This window comes from Panthera uncia, chromosome A2 (assembly GCF_023721935.1).
Source record: "Panthera uncia isolate 11264 chromosome A2, Puncia_PCG_1.0, whole genome shotgun sequence".
Taxonomy (NCBI): Eukaryota; Metazoa; Chordata; class Mammalia; order Carnivora; family Felidae; genus Panthera; species Panthera uncia.
Window position 1 is genome coordinate 55,210,681 of NC_064816.1, and position 16,604 is coordinate 55,227,284.

At 59.2% G+C, this 16,604-nt stretch overlaps 2 protein-coding genes across 2 annotated transcripts in view; one reads left to right on the top strand and one right to left on the bottom strand.

Annotated features, from left to right (window-relative positions):
• GATA2 (GATA binding protein 2) overlaps positions 1–13,246 on the top strand; it is an 89,867-nt gene extending 76,621 nt beyond the window's left edge. Inside the window, exon 6 of the mRNA XM_049641114.1 lies at positions 12,975–13,246. Within this exon, the coding sequence (XP_049497071.1) occupies positions 12,975–13,081 (107 nt within the window). The 3' untranslated portion in view covers positions 13,082–13,246. The remainder of the gene's footprint in view (positions 1–12,974) is intronic.
• Positions 1–16,604, bottom strand: part of EEFSEC (eukaryotic elongation factor, selenocysteine-tRNA specific) — a 249,667-nt gene that overhangs the window by 1,247 nt on the left and 231,816 nt on the right. The gene's annotated exons all lie outside the window — the stretch shown is intronic.

A 16,604-nucleotide genomic window follows, 5' to 3' on the forward strand; every position in this document is an offset into this window, starting at 1 on the left:
GGGGTCCTTCCCCTGGGCTCTTGTACACGCTGTCCCATGCAGGGTGGGGGTGGCCCCTACTCCTTCCCACCACATCTTACCGGCTCCTTTCAACTCCGCTCTGGCCACTCCCTCCATTGCATACAGTGTACAGACTTTATATTCACTCCCTCCGGACAAATGATTAAGTGGAAATCAGTTTCCTGCTGACAACCCTGACTCAGACCAACCCCAACTCTTCCGGCCCCTTCGCCCACTGCTTTTGAGCTTTCCCTGCGGCCCTGAGGAACACACGACTGTCCCTGGGCTCCCCAGCGTCACACTTGTGGGCCTCTGCAAATGCTGTTCCCTCTGCCTGGGATGTCCTTCCCCTCCTCGCTAATGGGAAGAAACCCTGTTCATCCTTGAACAGCAGGCTTGCTCTGGGGCTCGTCTGTATGAAGAAACTGCTTGGTCGTACCATGGTGCGGCCTCTTCGGGGGCTGCTGGCCAGGATGAGCACTCGGCTGCCTCGAGCATAGGGGCCGAGGCTCCGGCTCACCCGAGGCTGTGGTCAGACCTCAGATCGGCCCGGCACAAGCAGAGCTCCCTGGGGCAGGCGTTCACCCTCTGAGGCCGCTCACGACCCCACTGGGGGAACCTGGGGGGAGCAGACTGGCAGGGCCGTGGGGGGGTGAGCTGAGGGGGCACCGTGAGACTTGCATGGGGCAGGGAGGCCCAGCGGGCAGCAGTTCCTGGAGCGGCTACGGGGAGAGCTGGGTCCAACCCTTCTTCCCCTGGGGAGAGGCCAGTGGGGTGGAGTCCAGCCTACACTGTGCTTGCTAAAAGACGGGTCCTGGCAGGCCTGTGTCCCCCAGAGAGGGCGCTTACTTCTAATAGGCACAGAGGGGCCGCATCAGCCAGTGGACCCAGAGGCCGGGTGTCTAGAGCTGGTGGGAAGTTGGGGGTAGGCACCAGGCGGAGGGCTCCCCTCCCTGCATGCCCCGGGGTGCCCTGATCTGCATCTGCCAGCACGTGAAGGGCGTCCTCCTTTGCCCCAGTGCTGGCTGGGTGCCAGCTGTCTGCCTGAGACGAAAAGGCAGATGTGCAGCTCTGGAGGACCTTTGCACATCGTGTCTTAACCAGCTGGGGGCTCTGGGCGGCAGCGGTGGGTGGATTCTTCTGGCTTAGACCAGGCACTCACGCATGCTTGCTGAAGATGTCAGCAAGCCCTTCATCTTACAGATGAGAAGACAGAGGGCCTCATGGAGGGCTCCTCCAGGCCCCACAGAGGGTCTGGAAGAGTGAGGATTTGAACTCTGGGCTTGCTTCTGATGGCAGATGCCGGCCAGCCCGGCCCTCAGTGGGGGCACCCCTTAAGCAGACGCCTGAAAATGGTTGTGCAGGGGACCATCGGCTGTGGAGCATCCTGTACTGGCCCTGCAGTTCCCTGATGTTCAGAAAGGTGGCCAGGAGGCTGCTTGAAGGGACACGGTACAGTCTGTTGGGGAAGTTCTGCCTCCTCCACGAAGGACTCTGTCTCCCTGTCCACAGGCGTCTCAGAGCCTGCACCACCTGCATTGCCCAGGAAGGCTGGGACTTGTGGCCAATGTGAATGGGGCTCTGGGACGCTAGGAGCCTGTGGGGCCCCTAGCATGGGGAGCCACCCTCTGGCTGCACAGCATGGTGTCTGATCACAGGCCCCACACCCAGCCGGTCTGCGTGCCTCTGGGATGGGGCGTGGGAATGGCCCCGGGCCAGGCCCCCAAGCAAGCATCAGGCCTGCAGGTATCTGCCTCCCTGAATCGGAGCCCTGGCCTTCCTTCTGCAAACAGAGAAGGTGGCTGGCACCAGACCCTGACAAATGGCATGGGCGGCCTGTCTCCCTGTGGTGCCAGGAGGTCTGATGGCTGAAGAGGCGCGGGGCTCCCCGGCGTCTGCGCCGGGCTGGGGAGACAGGCGTGGCCCAATCGGCGGTCCATCTCGCCCGCGCTGGCTCTCATTACACACGGTGCATACCTCGCACGGCCCAAAGCAGGCAGAGCCAGAAAATCTATCTGGCACAGGCAAACATGCGGCCGTTTAATTGCTCTACTGAGATGGTCAGGCTCCTTTACCTCTGCCCCATTTGGGGATGGCCTGGACACAATGCCCAGAAAGCCTCCCAGCATGGGCCTGTTCTCTGGTGCTGCCGAAGCTGTTGGATTTGCGGAAAACGTCGCTGGGAGCTGCTTCGTTTTGCAGTGGCTTTTTCCTCCCCTTAGCCAAACAGCCAAAGCAGGGAAATGAAGGGCAGGTCAGGGCGTCGGGGGTCAGAGCTGCTGCCCACCTAATCGCCAGGCTTCTCCCAACCTGCCCCTGTGTCTTTCAGCGAAAAATGCTCACAGGAGGCTCTAGGACTGGAGATGACAGCAGTGAACACGCAGACCAGGGCCTGGCCCCCACAGAGTTTACTAGTCCGAGAAGAGGCAGAGGGGAAACAAGCCAGCAAGATAATCCAGACAGCCACTGAGGCCATCAAGGAAGCAAAAGTGCTGTGTCACCAGGAGGGGAGGATGGCCAGGTTGCTTGTGCCCAGGGCAGGCTTTTCCGAGGAAGAGTTCCGAACGGGGACCAGGTGACAGGGACTGGCCGCACGCAGCCCTGGGCAAGGGTCTGCATGCAAAGGGAGTCTGAGTGCTGGGTGGGAATGAGCGTGACGCTCGAGTATGGATGAGGACGTGTGGCTACATGCTGGTGGGGCCACAGGGTGACCGCAGCTTACCGAGTCCCCATAGTGCTCCCTGTGTGCCAGGCTCTTCGGGAGCCCAAATCAGGGAGGGTCCCAGGGACCTTTGGGGGCTCAGAGTGGTGAGGGATGTCCACCTGCCCAGCACCCACCAGGGCTTCCCACACTTCCTGTGTGCCCTGGGGATACAGAGGCAAGCAGGACGGTCCCACTCTCATGGAGCTACCATCCTCTCTTAGGGACTTCCCCCTGAAGCACCCTCGAGAGGTCCCATGGGTTGGGTAGCCATGTGTCACCCCTCCTGGGATGGCCCTTGACGTTGGGAGCATGTCTGGAGCTCCTGGCCTCTGACTTCTGCATCCCTCTTTTCCCACCCGAGCTGGCCTGCATTGTGTCTCTGAACTGTCCCCCTCACCTGACACACCAGGTGCATTCCCACCTCAGAGCCTTTGCATTCACTGGTTCCTCTGCTGGCAGATCCGCCCCAGGAGTTCCAGTGGCTCCCAGGCCCACCTCCTTCTAATCGCTGTGCAAATGACACCTCCTGGTGAGGCCTTCTTGACCACTATCACCCCCTCCTCCCCCCACCCCCCCCCCCCCCAGTTATTTTTTTCCAATAGCTATTATCACCTTCTGACATACTGCTGTAAGTTCCTCATTTTGATATCTGTTCTCTGCCCCTGCTGTATGCACGTCCTACCATGGCAGGGATTTTTGTCTCTGCATGCACCGCTGCAAGCCCAACACCTAGAACACTCCCTGGCTCTCAGGAGGGGCTCAAAGAATATTACGAATGAAAAGTGCTGGATGAGACCCTCTGAGACCCTGCTGGGTGAGCACTGGCTACTAAGCTCCCCAAATGGTCACCGCATAGACCCAGCCACCTACCTCTAGGCATTCCATCCCAATAAGCAACCTGAGATTTGTATACACAGATGTCACCACGCGTGCGGGCACTTGACCCCCACAGCCCAGTGTGGAAGAAACTGAGGCCCGGGAGAGTGACTGGCCCCAGGTCACACAGGTCTGGAGAGGCAGAGCTGGACTTGTGAGGCTACCCGATCCCAAGGTCTGTGTGCACCACGGAGGAGGTGCGTTGGCCTGTGGAGTTACAAGGGTGCTGAGACCCGTGGGAGGGCAGTCAGGACGGGATTGGCATGCATTTGCTGCGGCAGAATATTCTGGGAGATGAAGTGACACCTGAGAAGAGTTCACAGTTACACAAAGGCAAACTTAAAAATTAACTGAAAAAAAAAAAAAAGAAAAAGAAAACGCCACAGGAATACAAATTTGTTGGAAGAGTTCTGCTCTAACTCTGGGATGCAGAAAGAAAGACTGGAAGACTATCCACTAGGCCGTCAGAGATCGGGGGTAAGTTACAGGCGATGCTCTTCTTTCTACTTTTCTCCACTTCCCGAGGTTAATACTGTGAGCCTGGGTGCTCATGGGGCCATCTCCTACGGGCCACTGGCATGGCCTCCTGCACCCAGGCCCAGAGGAAGCGGAGTGCGACCCAGTGCAGTCTGGCTGCTGAATGCACGGCCACACGGGGAGGCAGCGGGGAGGGAGGAGGGCCCCGGGGGGGCGGGCAGGGGAGGAAGGGGAGGCTGGGGAGGTGGCTGTCACCCCAGGCCAGGTCTCGTCTCCATGTCCTGGTTAAGGCCGCCGTGGGCCAGGAAGCTCACTGCCATCTCTGGGCCAATGGTGTTGTCTCTGCAGTAATCCGGCCCCGTGAAGGACGAGCTGAGCACCACCTCAGGCCATGCTCATGGCTCCTTTGTGGCCACTGAAAGCCCACGGTTTCTGACGCTGCTGCCGCATCAAGGGCAGTAACTGGAAGGCACAGACTTAGGGTATCACTCTCCACAGCCTCCTGAGGGTCTGCTCCTTGCTCCCCAGCCTTGCTGCCCTGTCCCCCGGGGGGCCTCCTCCCGGGTCCTGCTCCCCCCGTGGAGGGGCTTCTCGGAGGCACATACGGAGCTCTGGGCTCCAACAGGACAAAGTCTATGGCCTTGCCTGGCATCCAAGACCCTGGGTCATCAGGGTGTACCTCCCTCTACGCCTCACCCTCTGCTTCCTCTCACTCCCGTTCGGCTTACACTCCAGCCCACAGAAATAAAGCAGGGCCTCCGACGACTTCCCTTTGTCTGGAACGCTCCTCCACGCCTTTCCTGTCTGGCTGACGCCTACTCTGCCACTGTCTCCGTCAGAAGGCTTTCCCTCACCTGCCCCAGTGGAGCAGATTCCCTCCTGGAACCCTACTTGGCATGACTTTTGCTTTTTTTTTTTTGAGAGAGGGAGCACGTGTGTGTGTGTGTGTGTGTGTGTGTGTGTGTGTCTACATGCGCACATGTGTAAAATGGGGGAGGGGCAGAGGGAGGAGGCGGTGAGAGAGAAAGAAAGAGGGAGAATCTTAAGCAGGCTCCATGCTCAGCATGGAGCCTGGCATGGGCCTAAGATTATGACCTGAGCTGAAATCAAGAGTCAGATGGACATCTAACCAACTGGGCCACTCAGGTGCCCCAATGTTTGCTTTCTGCATCCATCTCCCCGGTGGCCTGTTGGGGGGACTGCCTCTTCGGTGCTGGGCACAGGGCCTGGCAGGCAGGCTCAGGGAGGGTGCGCCAGGTGAAGGCAAAGGGAAGGAGTAGTCTCGCCCAGGTGTGCAGGGCAGCGGAAGTGAGAGAAACGCTTCCACAGAGCCTGTGCCTCCAGACTAGGAAATACCTGTCTGCAAGGTCGTGGCCCAGGAAGCCCCCCAACAGCTCAGACAGCAGGCCCCCTGCTCCATGTGAGCGGGAACGTGGCTTCCTACCTGGCAGGGTGGGCACAGAGCTAAATGAGCTCCGTGTGTGAAGTTCACACCGTGGCCGTTGCTCCACAGGGAGACCTCTCTGCTCCTTCTCCCCAGACCTCAGGATTCCCGGAGCTGGGCTGCCCGCTCCATTCTCCAACAAGCCCGGCCTGGGATGCGGTGGGGGCGGGTCGGCCTGACCTCAGGGTGACGCTGCTAGCCGTGGCTTTCCTTGGGGACACTCTCCCAGGGCCGGGCTGGCCTTTCTCACCCAGTGCCAGCTCCACACAAAGGCACAGTGGGCTGGAGGCTGCTGGGTCTTGGCTTGGGCCGGGGGTAATCAGGGAAGAATGCGGGAAGCACAACAGTTTCCCAAGCCCTGGCCGCGGGTGCCGCCCTGACATGGCCATCAAAGGCCGGCAAATTGCCTCCAATTGCTGGCGTCGCTTTCATGTTGGGGGCCAGACTGGAAGAAGGGCCTCCACGCTGGTGGGCGGCTTGCACCCCCCAGTGGGAACTGAGCCCTTGCAAGCAGCTTGGGGTCAGCGGCCCCCTCGGTGGCCCCGTGGGGCTGCAGCCAACTCCAGCCGCCCCAGCTTCCCCTCCTAGAACAAGCAGCTTTGGAAAGAGCCGAAATGACAGGGCAGAAAGAGAGCCGGGGTAAGGGGTGGTGGCGGGGGGCAGAGGGGGGGAGCCCTTTTTAGGGTCAGTATCCTGGTGATGACAGAAGGGCTGGGGAGCTCAGAGGGACATGCCTGGCAAGCTGGGCTGGGCTGACATATGGGATGGCTGAGACGGATGGCCACAGAGGGCCTTGAATCCAGCCAGGTCCTGAGTCTAGACTGGATGCTTGGCCTGGGAGCAAGAGGGGCTGCCCTTGCTGGGAGCAAGAGGGGCTGCCCAAAGGAGGGGACCTCTGTCAGCGAGGTGACCCTGAGCAGCGAGGCTGAGGTCCTTCAAACAGCATGGCTGCACCGTTACCCAGTGGGATCCACCGTCAAACTTCACCTGAAGAAAGGGTCTCTGCATGCCTGCCCTGTTAACGAGGCTGCTTTGCACAGGTCACAGGTGGTCACAGGAGGTACGCGTGGCACAGTGCCTGATGAGACCTCTGATGTGGCTAATGTGGCGGCTTGTGCAGCATGTGCTGCTGAGGGCGAGGCTGGAGGTCAGTCTAGCTGGGAGTGGGCTGCAGGGGTTGGGGAGGGCACAGAAACCGGAGGCGGACTCGGCCAGGGCGGTAGTGGCCATGAAACAGGGCGGGGCCCTGTTATGTCCGATTTGCACAGGGCTGTTGCTGCCACCCCATCCTGCAGGGACATCGAGGTGCAAGGACTTGCCCGTGGCCCTGCTGTAGCTGGTGGTGGAGCTGAGATTGGAACCCAGATCCCTCTGCCGGCCAGTGGCCCAGGATGGCGTGGGCCCTGTACAAGCTTAGCTCCGACAGCGCCAGTGGAGAGGAGAGGCCCAAGGAGGACAGGCCTGGTTTTCAGCGCAAGGCCCACAGGCGCGCTGGTGCTGGGAGGGCCCAGCGGATTAGGGAGAGCCTGGCTGGCCACAGGAGCCAATAGGAAGGTTGCGGGGTAAGAGAGGAGAGAATGGCCGGGAGGGACAGCCCTTGGGGACACCAGTCGGCTGGCTCCCTTTGCTGGGGCCCCTGACCTCATCTGTGAGAGGTGCTGGTGACTGTGGAACCCTCCCGCCATCTCTTTGTCAGCCCTGGTTTTCCGCATTTATCCTTGGGAGCGGAAGCCTTTAACGCGCTGCTTGGGGCTGGGAAAGCTGCCTGGTTTTCTCTCCTTTCTCTTCCTGCTATGGATCCCGTATGTAAACAAAGATGCAATTTGCTTTAAAAAGATAAGGTGATTAAGTTTTTATCAGACATGTACTCCGCCGTCCCTGCAACAAAGGGAATTAGGGGAAGGCGGGCGACAGAACAGGCCCTTTATTGGAACTGCGCTTTCTGAGGCTCTCGAGCGCACACTCGACGGGCTCCACGCAGCCCCTTTGATTGGGTGGAGGCGAGGCAACGGGCGCCCACACCCCCATTTTGATGTCTTAATGTTGCCTAATTCCTCCTTTAATTTATATTAAGCTTCTTAACAGCAATGATGAATTCTTCAAAAACAAAAAAGGACCCTTTGCACAAATCTTTCCCACACCGTGTAAATTGAAATTATAATGTAGTCAAGCCTTTGGAGATTGGGGGTGCACGGGGAGGGAAAACCAGTGCATTATGTGGAAGGAAGGACTTTAGGGCAAAAACAAAGCCGTTCTGAAAAAGGCAATGACTTGGTCTCAAGAATCAGAAGCTCAGTTATTAGAGGGGCAGCCCAGGCGGAGGAAAGTTCCCTGTCACTCAGGGGGACAGTGAGGGGGCCGCTGGGGTGGGGTTGGGGGCGTTCTGAACTACCCAACACCATCCACTGTTGGCTCCCACCTGTTCCTCACAGGGGCGGCCCAGCACTCACCTGGGGCGGGGCTTCATTCCCCTAAAGTGGCTGTGGGGGGTCACTGAGGTTTATAGTCCCAGCAGCCAGGGGCTCCACATCCCATCCAGGTCATGCCTGGTGTGCAGCCCAGAAGTTCAGGTAGGGTTCAAACCTCTGCTTGACTCTGAACAGCCCCAAGTGGGGAGCCTGCTCCTTCCCAAGTGGGGAGCATCTCTGATGGCTGGCCTTGTGCTCCATGGGGGCCCCTTCCCTCAGTATCCCTCCAGGCCCTGGCGGAGGGCCTGGCACTAGGGCCTCAGGCACTGGCCTCTGGGCATGAGCCACCAGGCTGCTCTCCCACCAGCTCCTTCTGATCTGCCTGTCGCCGAAGAGATGTTTCCAGAACAAATTCCTGATCATCCCTCCCAGCTCAAAATCTTCCGCCATTCCTCAGGCAGGTGTCCAAATTCCTCCAGCTGGCTCCCCACTTTCACCACTCACCCCTACACAGCCCCCAACCCATCACAGGCCCTTTGCACTCACCCCTGCATGGGAGCCCCATCACACCCATTCACAGGCCTCACAACTCACCCTTGCACAGGGCTCCCCACTCACCCTACCCTGGCTCTGTACTGGTGTTCCCTCATCTTGGGGTGACTCACAACACTCGTCTACCTGGCAAACCTCACTCCTTTGGTTTCTCAGCAAAAGTTTTAGCATCTTGGCTCGGCCTTCTCTGCTACCTTCCAGGCCTCTATCCTCCAAGGGGACCAAGGCTTTCCACAGGCGGACCACGTCTAGACCCTGTGTCCTCAGGAGACAAAGTGCGGCCTGCAGCCGTGGCCAGCAGCCCCAGGAAGGGGGACTACCGGTGACCTAAGCCTACTCCCACTCTGCCTCGTCTGCCAGTGGGCTGGGCCCTGGCGGCCGGCTCTCTCCCAAGGATGACCGTCCCCAGGGGGTCAGGGCTCACCCACCTGACCGTCTGGTTCCTAATCACCCTCTCACTGCTGGACAGCCAAGTCAGGCCCTGTCAGTTCACAGGAGGCTTGGAGAGCAGGAGGCTGGGCAGCTGGGCTGCTAGAGGAGGCAGGAATGTGCACTGGCCCTTTCCTCCAACATGTCCCATACGCCCAGATCTAGAGGCCGGCTCCTCAGCACCCAGGGGGCCTGGACCCCAGTCCCAACCCCTGGGCTCACATTCCCCGTCAGCACAAGCGGTACAACTGCGTGGGTGTGCCAGGCACAGTCGGGGGGTGGGGGGGCTGTGGGTGTTGGTGGCTGCGACCCGGGGACGGAGCTGAGCTGCCTCGGAATGGCAATTTCCAGATGGGGAGCCTAGACAGCAGTGTTCCCAGGGACTCCTTCTGGCTGGCCCTCTGGGCTGAGGTTTGAAGTCTCTAGGTGGGGAAGGCTGGCTGGAGCTTAGGGCCCAGGTCTGCCCTGCGGGAAGGGAGGGAGCAGGGGTGAGGCAGGCTTCGAAGGTCAGTGGCTGGGTAGGGGACTGGCTAGGTCACTTTGCCTCTACTTCTGCCACCACTATCATAGGGACTGCTTAGCTAGTGTCCTTGTCAACATACCATCTAGCCACGTGGGTTCAGACAGCATCTCATTCAAGCCTCCAGACATCCTATAAGTCACTTTGTAGGCAGGGAGGTGACTGCCCAAAGTCACACAACAGTAAATGGGGAGTAGCACTTTACATTCGAGCCTGTGGCTTTACACAGCTGTCTATCCTGCTGCAGGCCTGGGAGTCTGGCTATGGGCCTGGCCACCCCAGGGCCCTGCTGCTTCTCACTGGGAACAAAGCAGCAGGGACAGCAATGCCATGGGCAGGGGGGCCTAGGGGGCTACTACCCCTGAGGGTGGGGAGGAGATGGCAAAAGGCAAGGGCATTGACATGACTGGGGGACCACCCTGACTTGGGCAGCAGGCACCTCTCACCCGGCACTCCCAGGCCAGGGCAACCAATGTGGGCTGGGCCAGGTGGGGGACCTTGTCTCCAGAGACTTCCAGGGATGAGGCCTCACGTGCCTCTATGTTCTGGATTCCAGAGGTGGGGGGGACACTGCTGGAGCTTGGCCACTGCCCAGGCAGACTCTGAGAGTGGCCTTAATGGCAGAGAGGGGGTCTGAAGTAGAAAGCCCATCTTGTGTGAGGCAGGCCTGGCCCAAATTGCCCCAAAGATGGGCTCTGGCCAGTTCTCGATAATGCTGAAAACACCACCAATGGTCACCCTAGCTAACGTTTACTGTGCCTTTCTTATGTCCTGTTCGTACGGCTTCTCCACTCACAACCACTCCCTGGGGGTTGGCTCTATACACAGAGGCACAGAGAGAGCCAGTACATGCCCAAGGCCACACAGTGAAGATGTGGTAGGCTGAGCTCAAACTTGCAGTCTGGCTTCCGAGCTGGACTCTCCTCTGCTGCATCGCGTCAGAGGTGCACCATGGGGCCACCCTCGGGCACCGGTCCTGCCCCCCAAGACCTCTGTCATGGGTGGACATGAGCTCGTTTCCCTGACTGTTACTCTGTGAGGGCAGAGACTAGATCCCAGAGCCTGGCTCAGCGTCTGGCCAGGGAAGGATCAGACAAGCCCTTTTCCGTGTCTCAACCTGCTCAAGGAGGGTACAGTACTCACTCCATCATTCAGAGACACTGAGGCCCAGGGATATGAAATGATTCGCCCGAGGTCACACAGTCAGTGGCAAACAAGGGCTCATCCATCCTCACTGCTACTCGGATCCCAAGTTCTTTTCCAGGTAGCTAGAGGAAAGGGGTCGTCGCCCTTCTTCAGACGGCACTGCAGAACGCCACTGACAGTGAGCCATGCACACACACACGCGTGCACACAAGCACACAAATCTCTGGACCGAGAACCCCCGGAACGGGCAGGATCCATTCCCCTCGGTAGGGTCTGTTTAGCAATCGGAACACAGTGGCTGCTGAGACAGTCTCAGGTAATCGCCGGAGGGCAGTGACCAGGCCAAGGAGCTTGCCTAGAGACAGGCTTCCGTGAGAGCTGTGCAGGCGGGGGTGGGCGGGGGATGGTGGGCAGAGACAGAGCTGAGTCCATGGCCCAGGACTGGACGCCAGGCCTTGTGAAATGGGGGCCTCACCGCCCTGCTCTGAGCTGTGGTGTCCTCCTCAGCCAGGATGAGGGATGACGGGAGTAAGGCTCACGGCAGTAGCTGCTTCCAGGAGACCAAATGCTGTTCCCAGACTCTCCCCAACCTGCCCCTCCACGCAAAGACAGTGATTCATCTCTCCTGCAGGTGCCCTCCTGCATGGACAGCGTCTGGAGGCCAGCTGTGGGGGAGGAGCACGCTTCCTGGTGGCCCCCACGGAGACTGTCCCCACCACCGAGGGAGCTGAATTTTAATGCTCCAAACACTCACTCCCTAAACGTGTACACTCTTTAACAGCAGTTAATCTTCAATTAAAATACCTAGAGCAGAAACTAAGATAACTGGTTTAAAAGGTAGAGCTTATTGACAATAAAAGTCTTCTTCATATTGCTTTTCTTTAGAAAAAAAATTCCACATATTAAAAATGTCATTTTTATGACTTGGGGGAAAAAAAAACCTCATCCAGAATAATGAAGGCGAACAAAGGCCCTGGGAGCAGCCATCTTCCAGGGTCCATATGTGGCGTCCTGATTACTGTATCAGCCCCGTTTGCAGAGTGGAGGGAGAGGCGGGCGGGCTGGCTGTCCTCTCCAGCCGACAGCGAAGGGCGGGCGGTGAGCTTCGCTGGTCCCTATCCACACTCCTGATTTGACAGCTGCAGGCTCCAATGGTTTTACCCCCTCCTTGACCTGTGAAGACTGCAGCTGGGGTGAGCACAGGAGTGCTCCCCCCTCCACACAGACACACGGGCCGTGGGCACGCGCACAGCCCCTCTCAGGCAGATCCCAGGCCCGGCCGGTGGCTCTCAGGCCCCGGGGAGGCTGGTGTGTGTGTGGGGCGGACCCACTCGCTCGGCATGCCAGCACCCATCACCCTGCCAACTCCCAGCATGCTCTCTGAGGCTGGATGTACCATTACTGTGTGCACGCAGTGTCCATTTGATGGCTGTCTGCTGTGTGCATGGGGCACCAGACCCTGGGCTGGCTCCTGCCACCTGCACTCTCATGCCCACATGGCTGCGTGCGTCCCTAACGCCCAGCACAGGTACCTGCAAGTGGCGTCACTGCCCATCCCCTCCTGTATTTTACGCCATAACTGCCCCTCGGATCACTGGCCAGCGCTACCAGCCCTGGGGTTCTCTGCAGGCATGGTGGGGATCAGGTACCCTCCTCTGGCTCAGTGCTACCCCACGCGGCTGCTGATGGGCTGATGTGGACCCTCGTCCACATTTGGAAGAAGGGAGGTGTTCTCCTTCTCTGAAGACCCTAACAGGCCAAGAGAAACCCAGGGGGCCAGGAGACAGCTAACACTGGCAGAGCCTGGGGGGAGAGGCTGGACCTGCCATCCCCTTCTCAGATCACGGCGCCCCCACACCAGCCAAGGGCACTCTGAGCCCCGTAGGGAGCGAGCCTGGGCCAGGTACCCACAGCATCCTGTATCACCCTCCAGCAACCAGTCAGGTGGGCACAGGTGTGGTCACCCGTGTGGCCGGGACAGTGAAAACTGAACAGAATGGCCCAGGAACTCAGAGGGTGAGCACACAGCCTTGCTGGGTGGGGCCCAGAGCTGGGCAAGGTTGCAGAGTAGTGGGCACACGGCCTAGCATCTCAAGGTTGGGGGGATTTTGGGGGTCATCATGGGAGGCCGTGCCAACCCAGGAGGGGTGGGGGCTCTTCGGTCTCTCGGGAAGATGGAGGAAGCTGGTGCCCTGAGATCTGTACAGCTGGGGGCTGGAGACAACTTCGTTTCTGGATTTTTGGAAGCAACGAGCACACTGGCAGCTGCTGTCTCCCGAGATCAAAAGCGGCACAGGAGCTCGCCCAAGGCATGGAGTCCGTTTGCTCATTTATTCAGTCACGGTTCCTGAGTGCCAACTTGGTGTCAGGCATTGCACTGGGTGCTGGGCCTGGCAGAGCTCACGTTCCAGTGGGGAGACAGGCCGCTCAACCGAGTGAAAATGTCAGGTGTCCGTGCTGACGGTGCCTCACAAAAGCGCCGAGAGCTTTGCTGCTGTGCAGACAGGGGCCGGTGGTCTCCCTAGGGGCCAGGCACCAGGGCCAAATGAACGAACATTCTGGTCAGGTTCCGGAACCTGACAAAAGGTCTTCACCCGCTGCTCTTGCTTCTCTGGTGGTCAGAGTTCTAACCCCTCTAACGTCCCCAGATGCAGAGAGAGGGGGACAAAAAGGTCCTAGAGGCCCCTCTGCGTCTGTGACGAGCGGTCAGGAATTCCATGTGCCACCGTGCCAATCCTGCCGCTCTCCTGCCCTTGACTGTGGCCTCCCCCTGCCAAGGGGTCAAATCAGAACTGCGCAGGCTCCCACGGAGGCTGCAGGCCCCGACCACTGGCCCCGGCCTGGCAACTTTCCACGCACACACATACACATGCCGTGGGCTTCACAGTGGTCGATCCGGGGCCACTTGTCTCTCTCTGTCCCACGCCTCATTCCTACCTCTCTTACCACACCTCCTCCACAGAGCAAGGGGAAGTGGGAGACGGAGTGAAGGAGAGCCAGAGGCTTCCACACGACGACACGGCGGGGCACACCTGAGCCTGGAATGGCGCACCCAGCTCTTACTGGGCAGGAGTTAGGGCCCCTGCACTGAACAAGCCCCGTGCATTTGTCTTTGTCATGACGTCGAAGTGCTAAGGCAATGTAAATCCTATCCGAGTTCTCTGAGGAGGCAGGAGAGCCCCCACTCCGTGTTTTCACGAGGGAACTGACTCTCACGAGACATGGGTAGTTGTGAGGATATGAAGAAAATTTAGGCCCGGTGCCTTCTATGTATTTATTTTTTTCAAGTTTAGTTATTTCGAGAGAGAGACAGAGACAGAGACAGAGACAGAGACAGTAGGGGAGGGGCAGAGAGAGAGGATTCCAAGCAGGCTCTGCTTTGCCAACGCAGAGCCCGGCGCAGGGCTCAAACTCATGAACCGTGAGACCACGCGTGACCTCGGCCGAAACCAAGAGTTGTGCGCTTGACTGACTGACCCACCCGGGTGCCCCCAGTGCCTTCTATTTTCAAGGGCAGTTATTGGGGGGGGGGGGGTAAGATACCTATTGTACCTGGCCTCCCTGACTCTAAGACCCCAACCCAGGTTTTCAGCACCTTGCTTGCGCCCACCCCCCTGAGCCACCCTACCCACCTGACTCGCAGCTCTGGCTGTTACAGCAGCAGGCCACCAATGGGGCAAAGAGGGTGGGACTGGATCCACACGGGCTGAGGCCTGATCACGAGCGTACTAGGTGCTTACTTTCAAGGTAGGAGGCTCACCTATTCTCTCATCTGTAAGACGGGCACAATCCCTATCGCACGGGGATGAACGCAAGCGAAGACGCGTGGTGTGGAGGAGGAGCTCCAGAAGTGCCCGGCCAGAGTCCTCATGGGACTCTGAACTCGGGATGCTGGCGGACTCGTCACAGCAGTGGGATGCTACGTGTGAAGGCTGACCCCCTGCCTGCCCGGCGCGTGGCGAGCCCTCCCCAAACACTGGTGGCTGGATTACTGCCCAGGTCAGCGGCCGTTACTTCAGGCATGCTGTGCGGTGCCCCTGGTCGTTCGGCCAGCTCACAGCCACCCCGGGTCAGATCAGCTGGGCTCCAGATTCTGAGGGGGGACTTAGCCCAGACAAGCACCAGGCCCAAGGCTAGGCTCAGGCCATGTCAGACAGTCGGCGGGAGATGGGGCTCCTAGAGTTAATCCAACACTCCCCTCTCCTGAGGGAGAGCAGCCCGCTCCCTGTCAGGGTGGGCACGTGAAATCGCTGTGTCGAATGAAAACCAAAAGCCCTCCCGATCTTCCCGTAAGCGGGCCATGTGTATACGCTGGGGCCTCCTGTGACTGGGCAGCCAACCCCTTGCAGGAGTGTGGGGTTGGTTCCCAAGCTCCCGGGGTGAGGGATGGCTTTGCCACTGACCACCGTGTGACTCAGGATGGCCACGTGAGCTCTCTGGGCTGGCTCGTCGTCTAGCAACTAGGGCCAAATGGAATATGCGTCCCAGATGGCTGGGAGGGTGCCAGGTAGGAGCAGATGGTGGAGACCGCGTGCGGGTTCGATGCCCTCCGTGTCCCTGTTGGACAAGTATCAATCATCAGGTGGTGCTAAGCCCCCTTGCCACCAAAGCCCCTGTGCTCCCTCTGTAGACTGGGTTACAAATGACCCTAGCCTGAAGCTCCTCCCCAGTGGACCATCTCTCCAGTCCACTCAGTCAATGGGCATAGCAAATGGCCTTAGCCCTCAGCTCCTGCCGGCCCCCCACCCAGAAGGCCTTTCCCAGTCCCCCTCCCGGCTGACTTGGCCTCTAAGTGGCAGCTCAAGCTGACCGTCCTCTCTGTTCCGCCTGCTCTGGGACGCGTCCCACTGTGCAGGATAGGCTCCCAAGCTCCTGAGGGTTCTGATCCCACAATACAGAAAAGGGCGGTGTCAAGTGGACTGGGGAGATCCTGAAGATTGTACCACAGACCATCAGCCCGGGGGATCCTCTGCCTTAAATCAGAAAAGCAGACTGGATGCCCCCCTACCCCCTTCCACTTTGTTTTCTAGACTGGGTTTCAAGGTCCTGCTGAAAGGGCATGGGCACCTAGAAATGGCAGGGCTGTCCTCTCTCAGCTAGACACACTAGCCATGCCACGTGAAAACACACAGTCAACGAGGAGAAGCCCAGGTCGGGGGGCACTGCACTGCGGGGAGGTCAGGCCAGGCTGGTCCCTCACTGGAAAGCAGTGAGCCTGTGGTGGGTGCTCCTTCCAGCCCCTCTCACCTCTAGATGAGTTCTGAGCTCTTGGGCCCGGTCTGCCAGCCCCCAGGGTTCCAGTGAAGCCCACCTCTGGCTTCAGCCACACCACTGGGGCCCACCCAATGTGCCCTGTGCCACCCTGTTGGCTTTTCCAGCTACGTTGTGAGGGCTGCTCCTCTGGACGCCTTCTGGAAAGACCCACGGCCCTTCTCAGTCTGCATTTGCCCGCGTGCCTTTGCAGAGCCTTCCCTCTGGGCTGTGAGTTCCTTGAGAGGTAGGATGGTAAGGCACTCACCACCTAGCCCCAGGCCTGTGCAGGGTCTGGAACAGGCATTTACTCCACATCTACCAGAGCGTGTTGATTTGGTTCCCTGTTCTCATGGGGCTTACAGGGGTCACACCCAGCAACCACTGGGGGAACAGACCATAACATCAGAAGCTAACAAGTGCCATAGCTTTGCTGCTTATGTTCTTGTCTGAATGTGCTCTTCCATTAGTCTGTTTAGCTACAGCAACCCTGTGGGGAAGTCCTATGATTTCTCCTAACTTGGAAATGAGGCAACGGAGGTCCAGAGAGGCGAAGTCATCTGCCCAAGAACACACAGCTAAGTAAGTGGTGGAGCTGGAATCTTGACTGGCTTGGGCCTGAGAACCGTGCTCTCACCATTTGGCAACGGCGCGCCTCTCACCTGCTGGCAAAGAGACAGCAGGGTGCCGTGAGTGTGAGGGCTGTGAGGTACCGACCGACGCGGGGAGACCACGGTGGGGGCCTCTGGGTGGTATTTTAAGCCGAGACCTGAAGGAGGTACACGAGGAAGCCATGGG